The sequence below is a fragment of the Rhincodon typus genome, chromosome 3 (assembly GCF_021869965.1).
Source record: "Rhincodon typus isolate 14 chromosome 3, sRhiTyp1.1, whole genome shotgun sequence".
NCBI classification, from domain to species: Eukaryota; Metazoa; Chordata; class Chondrichthyes; order Orectolobiformes; family Rhincodontidae; genus Rhincodon; species Rhincodon typus.
Genome location: NC_063334.1, coordinates 96,244,842 through 96,258,549, shown reverse-complemented (window position 1 = coordinate 96,258,549; position 13,708 = coordinate 96,244,842). Strand labels below are relative to the sequence as shown.

Here is a 13,708-nt window from a genome sequence, read left to right as displayed (position 1 = left end):
GGTCTAGGCCTGAAAGGTCAGCCTTCCTGCTCCTCCTTGCTGCTTGGCCTGCTGTGTTCATCCAGCTCTACACCTTGGTATCTCAGATTCTCCAGCATCTGCAGTTCCTACTATCTCTGAAACCTGAAAGGAGGTGACTGATCTTCTGTGCACTACAGTACAATCTTCTCTTTGCTACCTCTGACTCACTGGGCCAGCAGTCACTCTAACTTTGCCATTGTACGTGCTTCTCTTCAATATTTATGGATTACAGTCTCAGTATTCTATGTATCTTGTTCACTCAATGCTTCTTACCTTCCTCATCTTCCTAAACTACCATCTTTTTATGCCCTCTGTGCCTTCTATTTACTCACTGGGGACACCATGCCATCTCTCTTGCTCCTGCATCATATTCAATCCCTCCCTTTGTCTCTGCATCAAAAACTGGTCCACATGCGAAGAGGGCCAAGATCAACAGGATGTAGTTGGGGTGGTGGCAGAAAGCAGGCTCCTCGCTCCTTTTCAGGAGAAAATACTCAATTTAGTCAGACAAAAGCATGTGGGGATGGGGAAACTTCAAGAAAAAACAAACATTATGTTGCTGATCCTGTGCCCCTGACAATCTTTCAGCCTCCTCCCATTTGTGTTGAGCCCCTCGATACAACTATTAATATTCCCCAATTTATTCCCAGAGTCCATGGTTTTACAAATTGCTATCCCATTTTTATCCAGAAACATGATCCATGGAGAGACCAGAGTGACTCTAATCTGCCCCCTTCAGGAAATCTAAGTTCACCTCTTCTGGTCTCTCGGATCCCACCTTGTTCCTTTAACTGTGATCATTCTCTCAACAACCCAGTGCACTGAACTCCATCCCCAGACATGAGCTTCTCAGTTTCCCTAGGACTATCCAGGCTACCTACAATAAACCCCTGACCAATATTAACAGAACCCCAGGATTGACCATGACCCCCTGACCAGAGAGACTTAGCAGGACAGACCTGACTGAGCACAATCCATCCCTGAGATTGTTATTTCTACAGTACCCCAAATAACTACCTGTAAATCCCAGATTAGTTTCACTTATCTGCAGCAATGCATGTGTCCATGGCTGAATCCACAAACTGTAAAGACCAGATCTCTGTATTCTGGTTGGATCAAGCACCCGACAGATATAGCTAACGTACTGGACTAGAATCCAATGGGCCCACTGACTCACTGTAATGGTATCCCTTGAATGACCATAGTCCTTCTTCACACCACTAAAGACTGCACCATTTTGACTTTTATACATGGCCATTTGCTTGAAGATATGCACTGTGTTTGCAGCATAAACAACTGGCACATGCTGCAAATGTGACACTGCTGTAATTAGTGCCATACAGTTACATGTCCACCTCCTCGACAACTCAGTGCTCCCCACTGTAATGGGCTGTCTGCCTCTCCATCGGTGCTAAAAATCAATGCAAGACCCAGAAGCTAGTGGCATCCAAGTGAGCGCAAAGTGAGTGAGCAGCAGAAAAGCAAACCACAGCCAAAAGATGTATGCTGTGGAGATGGATAGGATGCATTCATGTACCTGCACACTAAGCTACCTAGCAGAAGGATGGAAGTCATAATGTTCCTGAGTTCCAAATTCAAGTGCTGAAGGGCTGAAGTAATGTGAGAGTTGACCAAAGAGCAGTCATGATGATGTGGTGAGGCTAGTGATTTGTCGATGCCAACTTGCATGGACAAATGGTTGAGGAGGATATTAAAGGATGGAGCATGGAGGGACAATGTGCTGAAGACACAGTTGGATGATGGCCAGTACAAGCAATTGGCAGGTGGAAGCTGCTGCATATCCACTCTGAATTTTATGTTGGGAATCTGCACGGTCTAGTTTCTTAAGAAACAGAATTGGAAGTGGTGTGCAAATGAGGGATGTTGTCTTAATAATGAGATAGAAATTGAAAGAAATAGGATGGCTATCATTCAGTAGATGGAGGATGGACTGTGTGGGAGGTGGACTAGGGGTGGAGGGTTAAGGGTAGTGGGATCGCTTCATCAGAGGGGAATGCCTTCGATGGCACACGGAAACCTCTACAGGACATATTCCTTCTTTCTTATGTGATAGTATCCCAAGCAGTGAATACGCTAGGCTTACCGAACTTGCCCCTTTTATCCCTGCTTATAAAATAACTGCAAAGGTAGAACAGGAGCATAGAACTCAGAAGCAGTCCTATCTTCAATAAAATTATGTTTGAACCACTTGTAGACTCAACTTCACTCTCCTGCTTTCTCCCCAGAATCCCGGGAACCCATGTCTGTCAAAATCTAATTCAGACTTCATTGCCTTCCAGGTACAGAGTAACAACCCTCTGAGAGAAAAATTCTCCTCATTTTCATCTTAAAAGGGAAACCTCTTATTCTTCAACTCCATCCTCTATTTCTATACGCCCCAAGAGGAATGATCTGTCCAGTGTCCGCCCTCTCAAGTCCTCTCAGGCCCTTATATGTTTCAAGAAGATCAGGTCTCAATCTTCTAAACTCTAATGGGTATAGGCCCAAAATCTTCAACCTTTACTTATAAATAAGCCCTTCAACAAACGAACAAGTTGAGACCACAGCTATACACAGTACTCCAGATATGGTCTCATCAATGCCTGGGACAGGTGCAGTAAAGTTCTCCAACCTTTACACTCCATTGTCATTGGAATAAATGCCAACATGCCTTTATCCTCCGATCATCTTCTAAAGCTCTGTAACACACATACCAAAACATCCAGATCCCTCTCTTTTCTAATTTGTTCTGGGATATGGGATAGGCCAGCATTTGTTGTCCATCCCCAATTGCCCTGGAAAAGTCAGTGGTGACCTGCTTTCTTGAACTGCTGCAGCCCTTGGGATGTTGGGACACCCACATAATTGTTAGAAAGGAAGTTCCAGGATTTTGACCAGTAACAGTAAAGGAATAACCATGGTATTTCCAAGTCAAGATATTGTGTGGTTTGGAGGGAAGGTGGAAGTGTGTGGTGTTGATCCCATGCATCTGGTACCCTTGTCTATCTAGGTGCTAGACGTCACAGATTTGGAACGTGCTATCGGAGGAGCCTCGGTGAGTTTTTGCAGCGTATCTTGTAGATCATACACATTGCTCCCACGATGCACTGCAAGTGTAGGAAGTGGCTGTTGAAGGTAGTAGATGGGGTGCTAATCAAGTAAGCTGTTTTACCCTGGATGGTTTCAAGATTCTTGAGTGTTGTAAGAGCTGTACCCATCCAGTCAAGTGGGGAGAATTCCATCACACTCCTGACCTGTGCATTGTCAATGATGGACAGGTATTAGGGAGACAGCAGATGATTTACTGGCTATCGCATTCTTAGCTTCTGACCTGCTCTTGTAGCCACAATATTTACATGTCTGATACATTTCAGTTTCTGGTCAATGGTAACCCTGAGGATATTGATAATAGGGGATTTACACTGAAGATCAAGAGGCAACGGTTAGATTTCTTCTGGGCAGAGACGGTCATTGCCTGGTACTTACATGGTACGAATATTACTTTCCACTTGTACATCCAAACCTAAACGTTGTCCAGGTCATTTGCATATGGACGCAGACTGTTTCAGTATCTGCAATGCTGTTAATGTTGCAATCACCAGCAAATATCCATACTTGTGTCTGTGTGATGAAGGGAAGACGATTGATAAAGCAGCTGAAAACTGATGGGCCTAAGACACCACACTGAGTAATGCCATCAGCGATGTCTTAGACCTTAGATGATTGATTTCTAACAAACACAACCATCTTCATTTGTGCCAGGTATGACTTCAACTAGAAGAGACCTGTCCTCTGATTTCCATGAGTCTGGTTTTGCTAGGGCTCCTTGATGGCATGCTCGGTTAAATGCTGCCTTGATGTCAAGAACAGTCACTCTCACCTTACCCTACTTCAGCTCTTCTGTACATGTTTGGACCAGATCTTCGATGAGGTGGGGAGAAGACTGACCCTGAAGGAGCTCATACTAAGGATCAGATATGTCTGTTGCATTGAGCTCTCCAGTTAAAGTATACATTGTTTTTATTCTTTTTTTCTAAAGCAGACATGTTCACATTTTCCCATGTTATGCTCCATCTGTCAATTCTTTTTGTCTCAGATAATCTCTCTGCAAAGGGATAGAGACAGGTTATCTCCTCTAGACAACTTGCTTTCCAATCTATTCTGGCATTGTTAGCAAAGTAAACTGCCAGACAATCTATCCCTTCATCCAAGTCATGATATTAATTGAGACCCAGGACTGATAGTGTCTTAGATCAAATTTAAACTCAAATGATCATTCAACAAATAATTCCTGAGATAGATGGGAAAACCAACATTCGGTTTAAAGGATTAAATGACTGGGTCTGTATACAATGGAGTTTAGAAGAATCAGAGGAGATCTCATTGAAACAATCAAAATTCATCCAGACCAATTCATGAAGGATATTTCCCCTCAGTGGGAGATCAAGAATCAGGGGACACAGCCTGATAATAAGGGGAGATCAATTAGGACTGCAATGATGAGGCATTTCATCACTCAGAAGGTAGTGAATCTTCGGAATTCCCTGCCTCAGAGGGCTGTGGAAGCTTAGCAGTGTTCAATTCTGAGATTGATAGATTTCTACATATCATAAAATATCAAGAGATATGAGGATAGTGCAGGAAAATGGTTTTGAAGAAGTAGAAGATCTGCCATAATCTCATTGAATGACACAGCAGGCTCAAAGGGCTGAATGGCCTACACCTGCTATTTCTTATGTTCATTTGTTCGCATGACTATGAAAGCAAGTACTGTCAGCTTACTGTGGATTGCCTTTACTGTCTTTAGTGTTGCAACTTTGAATCTGCTGACCCCCATTTTTAAGCTGGTTAACAGATGGTGCAATACGAAAATAAGTGGAAATGGAAAACAGCTACTACTTTACAGCTGATGGTTCGATGTGCACTTTTCAAATATAGACAAAACTGTCAACTATAAATAATTTCAGACAGAGCAGATTCAAAAATCTTGACAAAAAATTAATGAAGATCACAAACTATTTATTGCCATTATTATGCTTCGAAGTATACGTAGACTGTCAAGAATTGAACTGTTTATTTGATGTGCCTCATAAAGAGTCAATGCTGACTTAGATCTAAGCCGTTCACTTAAAATTATTTAAACGTATCAAAAAATTAACAAAACAATGATTTTAAAAGAAACACAGGAAGCCATGTAGAATAAAAGTCACCAACAAACAATAACAGTGCAGTAACATTACTAAGGCAGGAAACTTCGCTGACATCTGATTTCCTGGAAATATTTCAAGCAGTTTCAATGTTTCTATGGTAATTAATGATTAGTGCCAGATTGGGATGGTGTGGACTGTCAAAAGGAACTAAAAATGCATAAAAACACTTCAAAACATTTAACATATTCACTCGCTATTGGAAACGCAATGTGCTTACCATTCTTCTTCCAGTTCGTTAGTTATCCTTCAAACCATTAAATATATAATTTTCCATGCTTCTGCCTCTGGAAATTATTGCTTAAAATGCTAGTGTTGCAAGGTTGTAAATATTTTGCACCCTCACTGTAAATTCAGTAAATCCATCTCATCTTACAAATGGAATTGATTACAAGCACGTTTCTACTGGTTTAGAGTTGGTTTACAACTAGGAGAGCAGAGAAGAGCAGAAATAATCATAGCTAAATATATGTCATGTTCTGTGCATTACAGAGATAGAGAGAGATAAAAAACCACTTGACTCCATTTAGTGTTGGTACATCAGGATGATGTTAGTGAGGGAGGTTCAGGAGTTGAACATAGCAACAGTGAAGGAACAGCAATATAGTTCCAAGTCAAGACTGTGTGTGGCTTGGAAGGGAATTATTTCCGTCTTGTTGATTCCTTCACCACCTGCACCCTAACCCAAGAACCAGTCTGTGAGTGATGCCCTTTAGAACTCGGTTAGTAATGGCTTCACCAACTCACCTTTGGTGATGGACATTGAAGACGCCAACAAAGTACATTCTAACCATCTTTCAGCCATCAATACTTCCTCCGAGTGGTGTTTAATATGGAAGAGCAACTGATGTAAGGGGGAGGTATGTGCTAATTAGCAGGAAGTTTCCTTGTCCATGTTCGATCATATGCCCAGTTGGCTCCTCCCTCACAAGTTGATGACTAAATTTATGGAATATTTTCTCACTTTCAGATTCTTTCTAATGTTTTCCTGCACAGCCTCCAACACTCCATAAACTTTACTGTATCCAGACTTTTGCTACTGGTTTCTTAACCTACACGAACTCTTTCAGACCCATTAGACCTATCTTTGCCAGCATTTATCAGTTCCTGATTTCCCAACACCTGAAATTTATCATTTTAATCCTAACTGTTATTTAGTAGCACAGAACTTGCTGACAGAAAGGAATCATTTTGTCAAAACTTTTCATCTTGCACTCATCATGATAATTCACAAGAATACCAATTCAAAGTGAACAGCAGCATTTATGCTGCATAAGGGAGGGTGCTGATTAAAACTACACTCCATCCGTTCAAACTGCTCATATCTTTGACCTATACCTCTTCAGTGTCACCCTACCATTTCCATTATTGTGGCTGCATCTTCAACTGCAAAGGTCTCACACTTTGGGAACCCCTTGAAAAAAGACTTCCGTTATCTTTCAACCTCCCTTTCGTCCTTTAAAATCCTCATTAAAACCTACATCCAGGCCAAAAATCATTGATTACTGCACCTGGTACTTCATGCATTGCTTCTGCATCGAATTTTGAATACATTTCTGTTATGCTTCACAATGTTTTTCCATGTTAAAGTCATTGTGTACGTATAGGGTTGTTGTCAAATTAGTCATTTAGCTCCACAGCCTTCTTGGCCAGTTTTGCTCAATGGTTTTTCAGTCTCAGAAACATGTTACAACATGCTGCTGCCAAATACCTGATCAATGACTGGATTACTGCAGAGTAGTTGAATATAGTCCATTATTCAAATACTGATGACACACTGTCATGTACACAATCACACAACCTGTATTTGGTATACACCACTGAAAGGTTTTACAAGGGTAAACAGTACAGTTTGTTGCTGTATTGGGAATAGGTTGAAGATTATCATTTGACAAACAAAAGAGAAGTTTGAAGCTTTTATGCCCAGATACAGCCATTAGGACATGGAATACTTTACCACTGGATCATGAATTAAAAAAAGCATACTTTATTTATGGTGGAATTGTACAAGTATTAAACAATATATCAAGATATAATGAAGCCAGTTCCAGATTGGGGAGCTGTTATTTGGAAAAAATGGGCATAGGGGTCCAAATGACGCCATCCTATTCTGAAATGTCAGAACAATAGGCAGATTTTAGAACAGGGAGAGAAGGACAGATATATAAAAGAATAAAAAGGAGGAGGACAAAAATTGCAGATATGTGAAAGATCTAATAGAACAAAGAACAATAATTGAAGAAAGGCATAGAGAAAATAGAAAGTTTTAGGAAAGGTACTCAATTGACAAGATGAAAACACCAGTGAAGATGTACACATTTACAGATGAACCACAAATGATTGGAAAGAAAAACCAGTAAACAGACAGACAGAAAGATACACACATGCTAAACTTATAAGTACACATAGACAATTGTATTAAAGACTGCCCAATATTGTAAAGACAGGCTGATTTGAATATGAAAACAGCCAATACCTGTTTGCAGTGTGGGTTCTCCATTGCCTACAGAGGTGCAATTCTAACTAATAACAAGCATTTGATTCCTACCTGTCATATCTGAGGCTTTGAGGGCTGGCTTGCAGCTGAAAAAAGGGTGCTGCATGGATAAATTGTAAAATAATTGCAATTTATTCACAATGTTTGCAGAAAACTAGATGCAGAGTTGTAAAACATTGTTCCCAAACAACAAGAATGAGTCTCAGAAAAACTATACGAACATTTGTAATCTGACTTATTCAGTCACTGTAAATCTTGCCTCGTGATGTTAACCCCTGCAGAATACAAACACACTTATGGTTATGAATTGTCTGACTTATGATGGAAAATATCTCGGATGTTAATTTGATTTAATTTCACCCTATATACTTTGATACACATTTAGGTGAACTGGCACACGACGAACGACATTATACACTGTTTTGCAGGCAAAAATGAGATATGGCCAATATCCTGCCTGTGTTATGATGTCACTGGTTAACACAGGAGTATTGACCTGTTTTCTAATTGCACACCAATATTCACTAGTGATCTCATTCTTTGCTTTCCACTTAAAGCAGTGAAAATGTTTTTGTTCAGTTATTGGAGCTCATTATAACATTCTTCGCACAGCAGAAAAGTCAGTCTTCTATAAAATTTCAATTCATTTTCAATTGTCTAGGTATGGTGCTGAAAGGAGGACACATTAATATAGTTGCAAATTCTTCAGCAAGAATGCCAATCTTTTTAATACAAGAACCATCTGACAGCCTAAATTTGGTTAAACTTGTTAACTATATAAACTTGAAACAATGTTCATATTACTGAATTATAAAACAAAAACAAAACCACATATTTTTCCTTTTATCAAATTACCAATTAATTTTCATAGAGGAAACTTCTGTAGATTGCCAATGTTGGATCTCTTAAAAACTATTGTTAGTTAAATTACAATTTTCAGAGTCAACCCCCAAAGTTCATTTTCCTACTGATCCATCATGAAGCTTTTACAGGTGTGCCCAAGAAGTACCTTAACTGATACCACCCATTTTCTGATAATGTCAGCAACTGGACAGCAACATTCTTTATCTGAATAAGTTGTAGTGGGTGTAGCAAGCAAGTTGCGGAGCTAGTTCTGATGCTATAAAGCTCAGAAGTATTTTCTGTAGTCATCATAATTCAATGACAACGATACACCCTTTCTCAGATTTGCAAATCCTGGATCACTTAGCACATCATCTGATGGGCTATAGTTCAAATTACCACTCTTGGAATGTAAGCTTTTTATGTGACACAAACAAAAATGCCATTATGTTCAAAAAGCTAATGCAAATTACATTATGTATATACCAGCCCAGTGAACCACAGAGATGAAGCCTCGCACACATGAGAGGAAATTATTAAAATTAAAGTGGTGGCAAAGTCATAGGATTGGTAGTCCAGAGACACAGGTAAATGCTGTAGGATCATGAGTTGAAATCTTCCTGGTAAAATTTAAAATCAAGTAATAAAACTGGAATAAAAAGCTTATTCCAGTTTGGTGACCATGAAATTATGTCAAATATCATTAAAAATTCATCCAGTTCACTATTCCCTTCAGGGAAGGAAGTTGGCCATCCATACTCTGTATAACCTCCATATGGCCCCCTACTAAACTCCCTGTACACCCACAACTGTGTAGCCAAATTCCAAATGAACACCATCTACAAGTTTGCTGATGAAACCATCATGGTAGAACTGATACCAAACAACAATGAGTCAGAATACAGAACGGAGATAGAGGGCTCAGCGTCATGGTGCAATGAAAACAATTTGTCTCTCAACATCGGCAAAACAAAAGAACTGATCATTGACTTCAGGAAGAAAGGAGGAGAACATGTCCCCAGCTACATCAACGGAGCAGAGGTGGAGAGAGTCGAGAGCACCAAGTTCCTAGGAGTGACGATAACTGACAACCTGTCCTGGACTTCCCACGTTGATGCGACGGTCAAGAAGGCACAACAACGCCTCTTCTTCCTCAGGCAGCTTAGGAAATTTGGCATGTCCATAAGGACCCTCATCAATTTTTACAGATGCACCATAAAAAGTATACTATCCAGGTGCATAACAGCCTGGTACAGCAATTCTGCCCATGACTGTAAAAAACTACAGGAAGTTGTGTGCACAGCCCAGCTCATCACAGAAGCCAACTTCCCATCCATGGACTCCATTTACACTTCTCGTTGACGGTGCTGGCAGTCTTTCCACAGCAAAGACTTTTCCCATCCTGGTAATGCTCTACTACAACCTTTTCCGTCAGGCAGAAGATACAGAAGTTTGAACACACACACCAACAGGTTCAAGAACAACTTCTTCCCTGCCGTCATTAGACTGCTGAATGGACTCTCTAACTTCAAATAATGTTGATCATGCTAATGTTGATCTTGCTTTGCACACCTCCTGTGCAGTTGTAACCTGTATGCCTCAGTCTGTCTAAGCACCCTATGATCTATGTGTCCTTGTTTGCTACGATCTGCCTATACTGCTCGCAGAACTAAGCTTGTCACTGTACTTAGGTACAAGTGACTTATTAAATCAAATTAAATTAAATCAAATGATTTTAGACCTACAAAAATGTTAAATTATGGGGGTCTTTTTATGTATACTGCCCTGTAAAATGGCCTAGCAAGCCATTCAGTTCAACAGCAGTTAGGGATGAGCAACAAATTTTGACCTAGCCATTCAGAGATAGTAGGAACTGCCGATGCTGGAGAATCTGAGATAACAAGGTGTAGAGCTGGATGAACACAGCAGGCCATGCAGCATCAGAGAGTAGGAACTGCCGATGCTGGAGAATCTAAGGTTGCAGGAACAGCACCTCGTATTTCACTTGGGATACCACCCGAAGGTTACAAGAACAGCACCTCATATTTCGCTTGGCAACCCTGCAGCCCAATGGTATCAATGTGGACTTCACAAGCTTCAAAATCTCCCCACCCCCGACTTCATCCCAAAACCAGCCCAGCTCGTCCCCGCCTCCTTGACCTGTCCAACTTTTGTCCCATCTATCTGCTCCTCCCACCTCACTGACAAACCCCCACCCCCACCTCCTACCTACCAGCATCATCCCCAACTCCTTGACCTGTCCGTCTTCCCTTGACTGACTAATCCCCATCCTAACTCCCCAACTACACTCACCTTTACTGGCTCCATCGCCGCCTCCTTGACCTGTCCGTCTCCTCTCCACCTATCTGCTCCTTTATCCACCTTCCATCCACCTCCACCCCTCTCTCTATTTATTTCAGAACCCCCTTCCACACCCCATTTCTGAAAAAGGGTCCAGACCCGAAACGTCAGCTTTCCTGCTCCTCTGATACTGCCTGGCCTGCTGTGTTTACCAGCTCTACACCTTGTTATCTCTGACCTAGCCATTGATGCCCACATCTCACGAAACTATTTTATTTAAAAGAGAAGCCTGTCTTTCTCATAATTAGGTTCTGGTCTTTATTATGATATTGTGGGTTGGAGTTAAGATGCAAACGGCATCTCTAAGCAAATGAATGATCAACCTGGGGTTTTCTCCCATGGTGCTGGTTTAGAAGTAGCACTGAAATAGAGCTGGAAGCACAGTGTAGATTGGGCCTATCTGTACACAAATTTGTCTGGAAGTGATATTAAGAAGAAAGACAGAAACAGGGGAAAGAAGACATACTTTAAAAAAAAGCTCACTCATTTAAGGTGAAATTATTTATTGCACATTCTACAAGACAATATAATAGCTTCAGAACAAGTTGCAGAATGTAGGACATCTTGGACTTTTAACAACAGCATACATCAGTCAAACTCCTGACTCAATAGTATGGAAAGATCAGAGAAACCATCATTGACACTTGGCCTAGATAGTTTACTTCACCTTTCTTAAAAAAGGAAAAGATGGAAGAATGGATGGACTTGAACTATTAACTTAAAAAAACACAATTTATTATTGTCTTTCACACTTGGCATTTTGTAAAGAACACTCCATTCAAAATGATCTGAATGTGTTCTAGACATGAGACAAGACTTTACAGGAAGGAAGTACTCTACAAGTACATAAAGAAGGAAAGACAAAGGTGGCAACAAGGGTTTCAAATGAGAATTTCCGAATATAAGGCTTTGGCAGCTAAAGGCATAACCAGCAAATTAGGTCTCACATTTAAAAATGGGGATGCTCGAGAGGTTATAAGTTGAGGAACACACATAACAGAGCATTGTAGGGCTGAAGGACATCACAAATAAAGCTACCAAAAATATACTTACATATATTGGCACTTCATGGCAGCTCAACTCCATTGCCAGTGCATCTGCATACAGAAAGAGAAAAATTGTTTATATTTTAAAATTAAGTATGCAGAGAGACTGATATTGTTGTGACATGAATATATACACCAACATTTAAAAATATTGTGCCCCTGTCCCTAAGAAGGGTAAGAAACAGAAAGAGTCACTGGGCAAAATTTATCAGAGAGCAGGAGTGAACGAAAAACCAAATTATCAGTGCCTTAAATCAGCTGTTATTCTAATAATGACACATTTAGTTATTCCCTCAAAAAGAGCTGTCATTTGATTAATTACACATTTAACACTATTTCATAATGATATGCAAATACCTGTTCTTCAAGCTACACTTTACATTTTCAGACATTTTAATAGCCTTTAATCTTGTGGCTATATAGACGCTCACCACTGACTGCATAACTCCTTTTCATCACTGATCATACAAAAAATCTTCCAAACCATTGAATAATATGGGCATTGGAGATAAAATTGGGAGAATTGCATGAGATCAGCAGGAAGGAGGCTCCTGATTCAAGAGTAGTGTACCTTTCCCCAGCAAAATGTTGAAGGATGAAGTGAGCTAATTGTGTGGCAAGAAGCCTATTTGCATGCTTTAGCATCCCCATTATTGTGAATCCTGCCTCATTATTATGCAGTCTCCCATTCTCCCAACTGCCAGATAGGAATTTGATGATAACAATTCCGAACATGAAATTCAGAACAGAACCTGAAGACTCCAGCTTGCCACGTGATCCTCTGGGCGTCCATCTTGGACAACAGGCACCAACGTCTTAGGACTCACTCCATGGACAGTGACCGCAATCATCCCTCATCTATCAGAGCCTCCAAGACCCTGTCGGCAAAGCTGGATGGGTGACAGTTCACTCTGTTTTGTTATGAATGACATTGATACAATAAACATGGGTGATCTTAGTTCTGGAGATCAGAATGTAGAGTCAGTTTGGGTAGAGATACTAAACCTTTGTTGACATAAATTTGTAATAATAACGGACCACAAACCCCTGCTAGATCCCCTTAAAGAAGACAAGGCAGTACTACCCATAGCTTCAGGCTGAATTCAGTGGTAGGCTCTTATAGTAAATGCATATAATTACAAGTTTGAACATCGTCCAGAAGCCAAGTAGCAAATGCAGATGCATTGAGCCACTTCTCACTGGCAGATACACCACTGGTGGTACTGCCACTGGAAGAGTCCGTAATGGTTTTACATTTTCTGGACACACTTCCAGTCACAGCTGACAATATCAGAGTTTGGACACAAAAAGATCTGGTCCTGGCAAAACTGAAACACCTGGTGGTAATGGGGGAAACAAAATTTCTAAAGGAGAATGGTATTCGTCATACAAGGACAGCTCCATACCATCCATCGTCCAATGGTCTCACAGAAAGAGCAGTCCAAACTTTGAAGACAGGCTTAAAGAAACAGCCTACAGTTTCACTAGAAAGCAAACTGTCCCGATCGCTATTTGATTATAGGACCACATCTCATGCAAATACAGGGATAGCTCCAGCAGAGTTGCTAATGGGAAAAGACTCCATACCATGTTAAATCTGATCTATCCGCACCTGGAAGGGGAGGGTGAAATGGCATCAGGAACGCCAATACCAGATACAAGATTCTGCTAAGCAAGAGAAATAGTTTACTTCAGGGGACGAGGTTTGGTGTAGGACCAGAGGAATGGGCCTG

General features: G+C 40.7%; 1 protein-coding gene across 1 annotated transcript in view; it reads right to left on the bottom strand.

The window, feature by feature from the left end:
• arhgef28a (Rho guanine nucleotide exchange factor (GEF) 28a) overlaps window positions 1–13,708 on the bottom strand; it is a 380,773-nt gene that overhangs the window by 302,063 nt on the left and 65,002 nt on the right. The window contains exon 3 of the mRNA XM_048621117.1: window positions 11,983–12,026. Coding sequence (XP_048477074.1) covers window positions 11,983–12,015 — 33 coding nt within the window. The 5' untranslated portion in view covers window positions 12,016–12,026. The remainder of the gene's footprint in view (window positions 1–11,982; window positions 12,027–13,708) is intronic.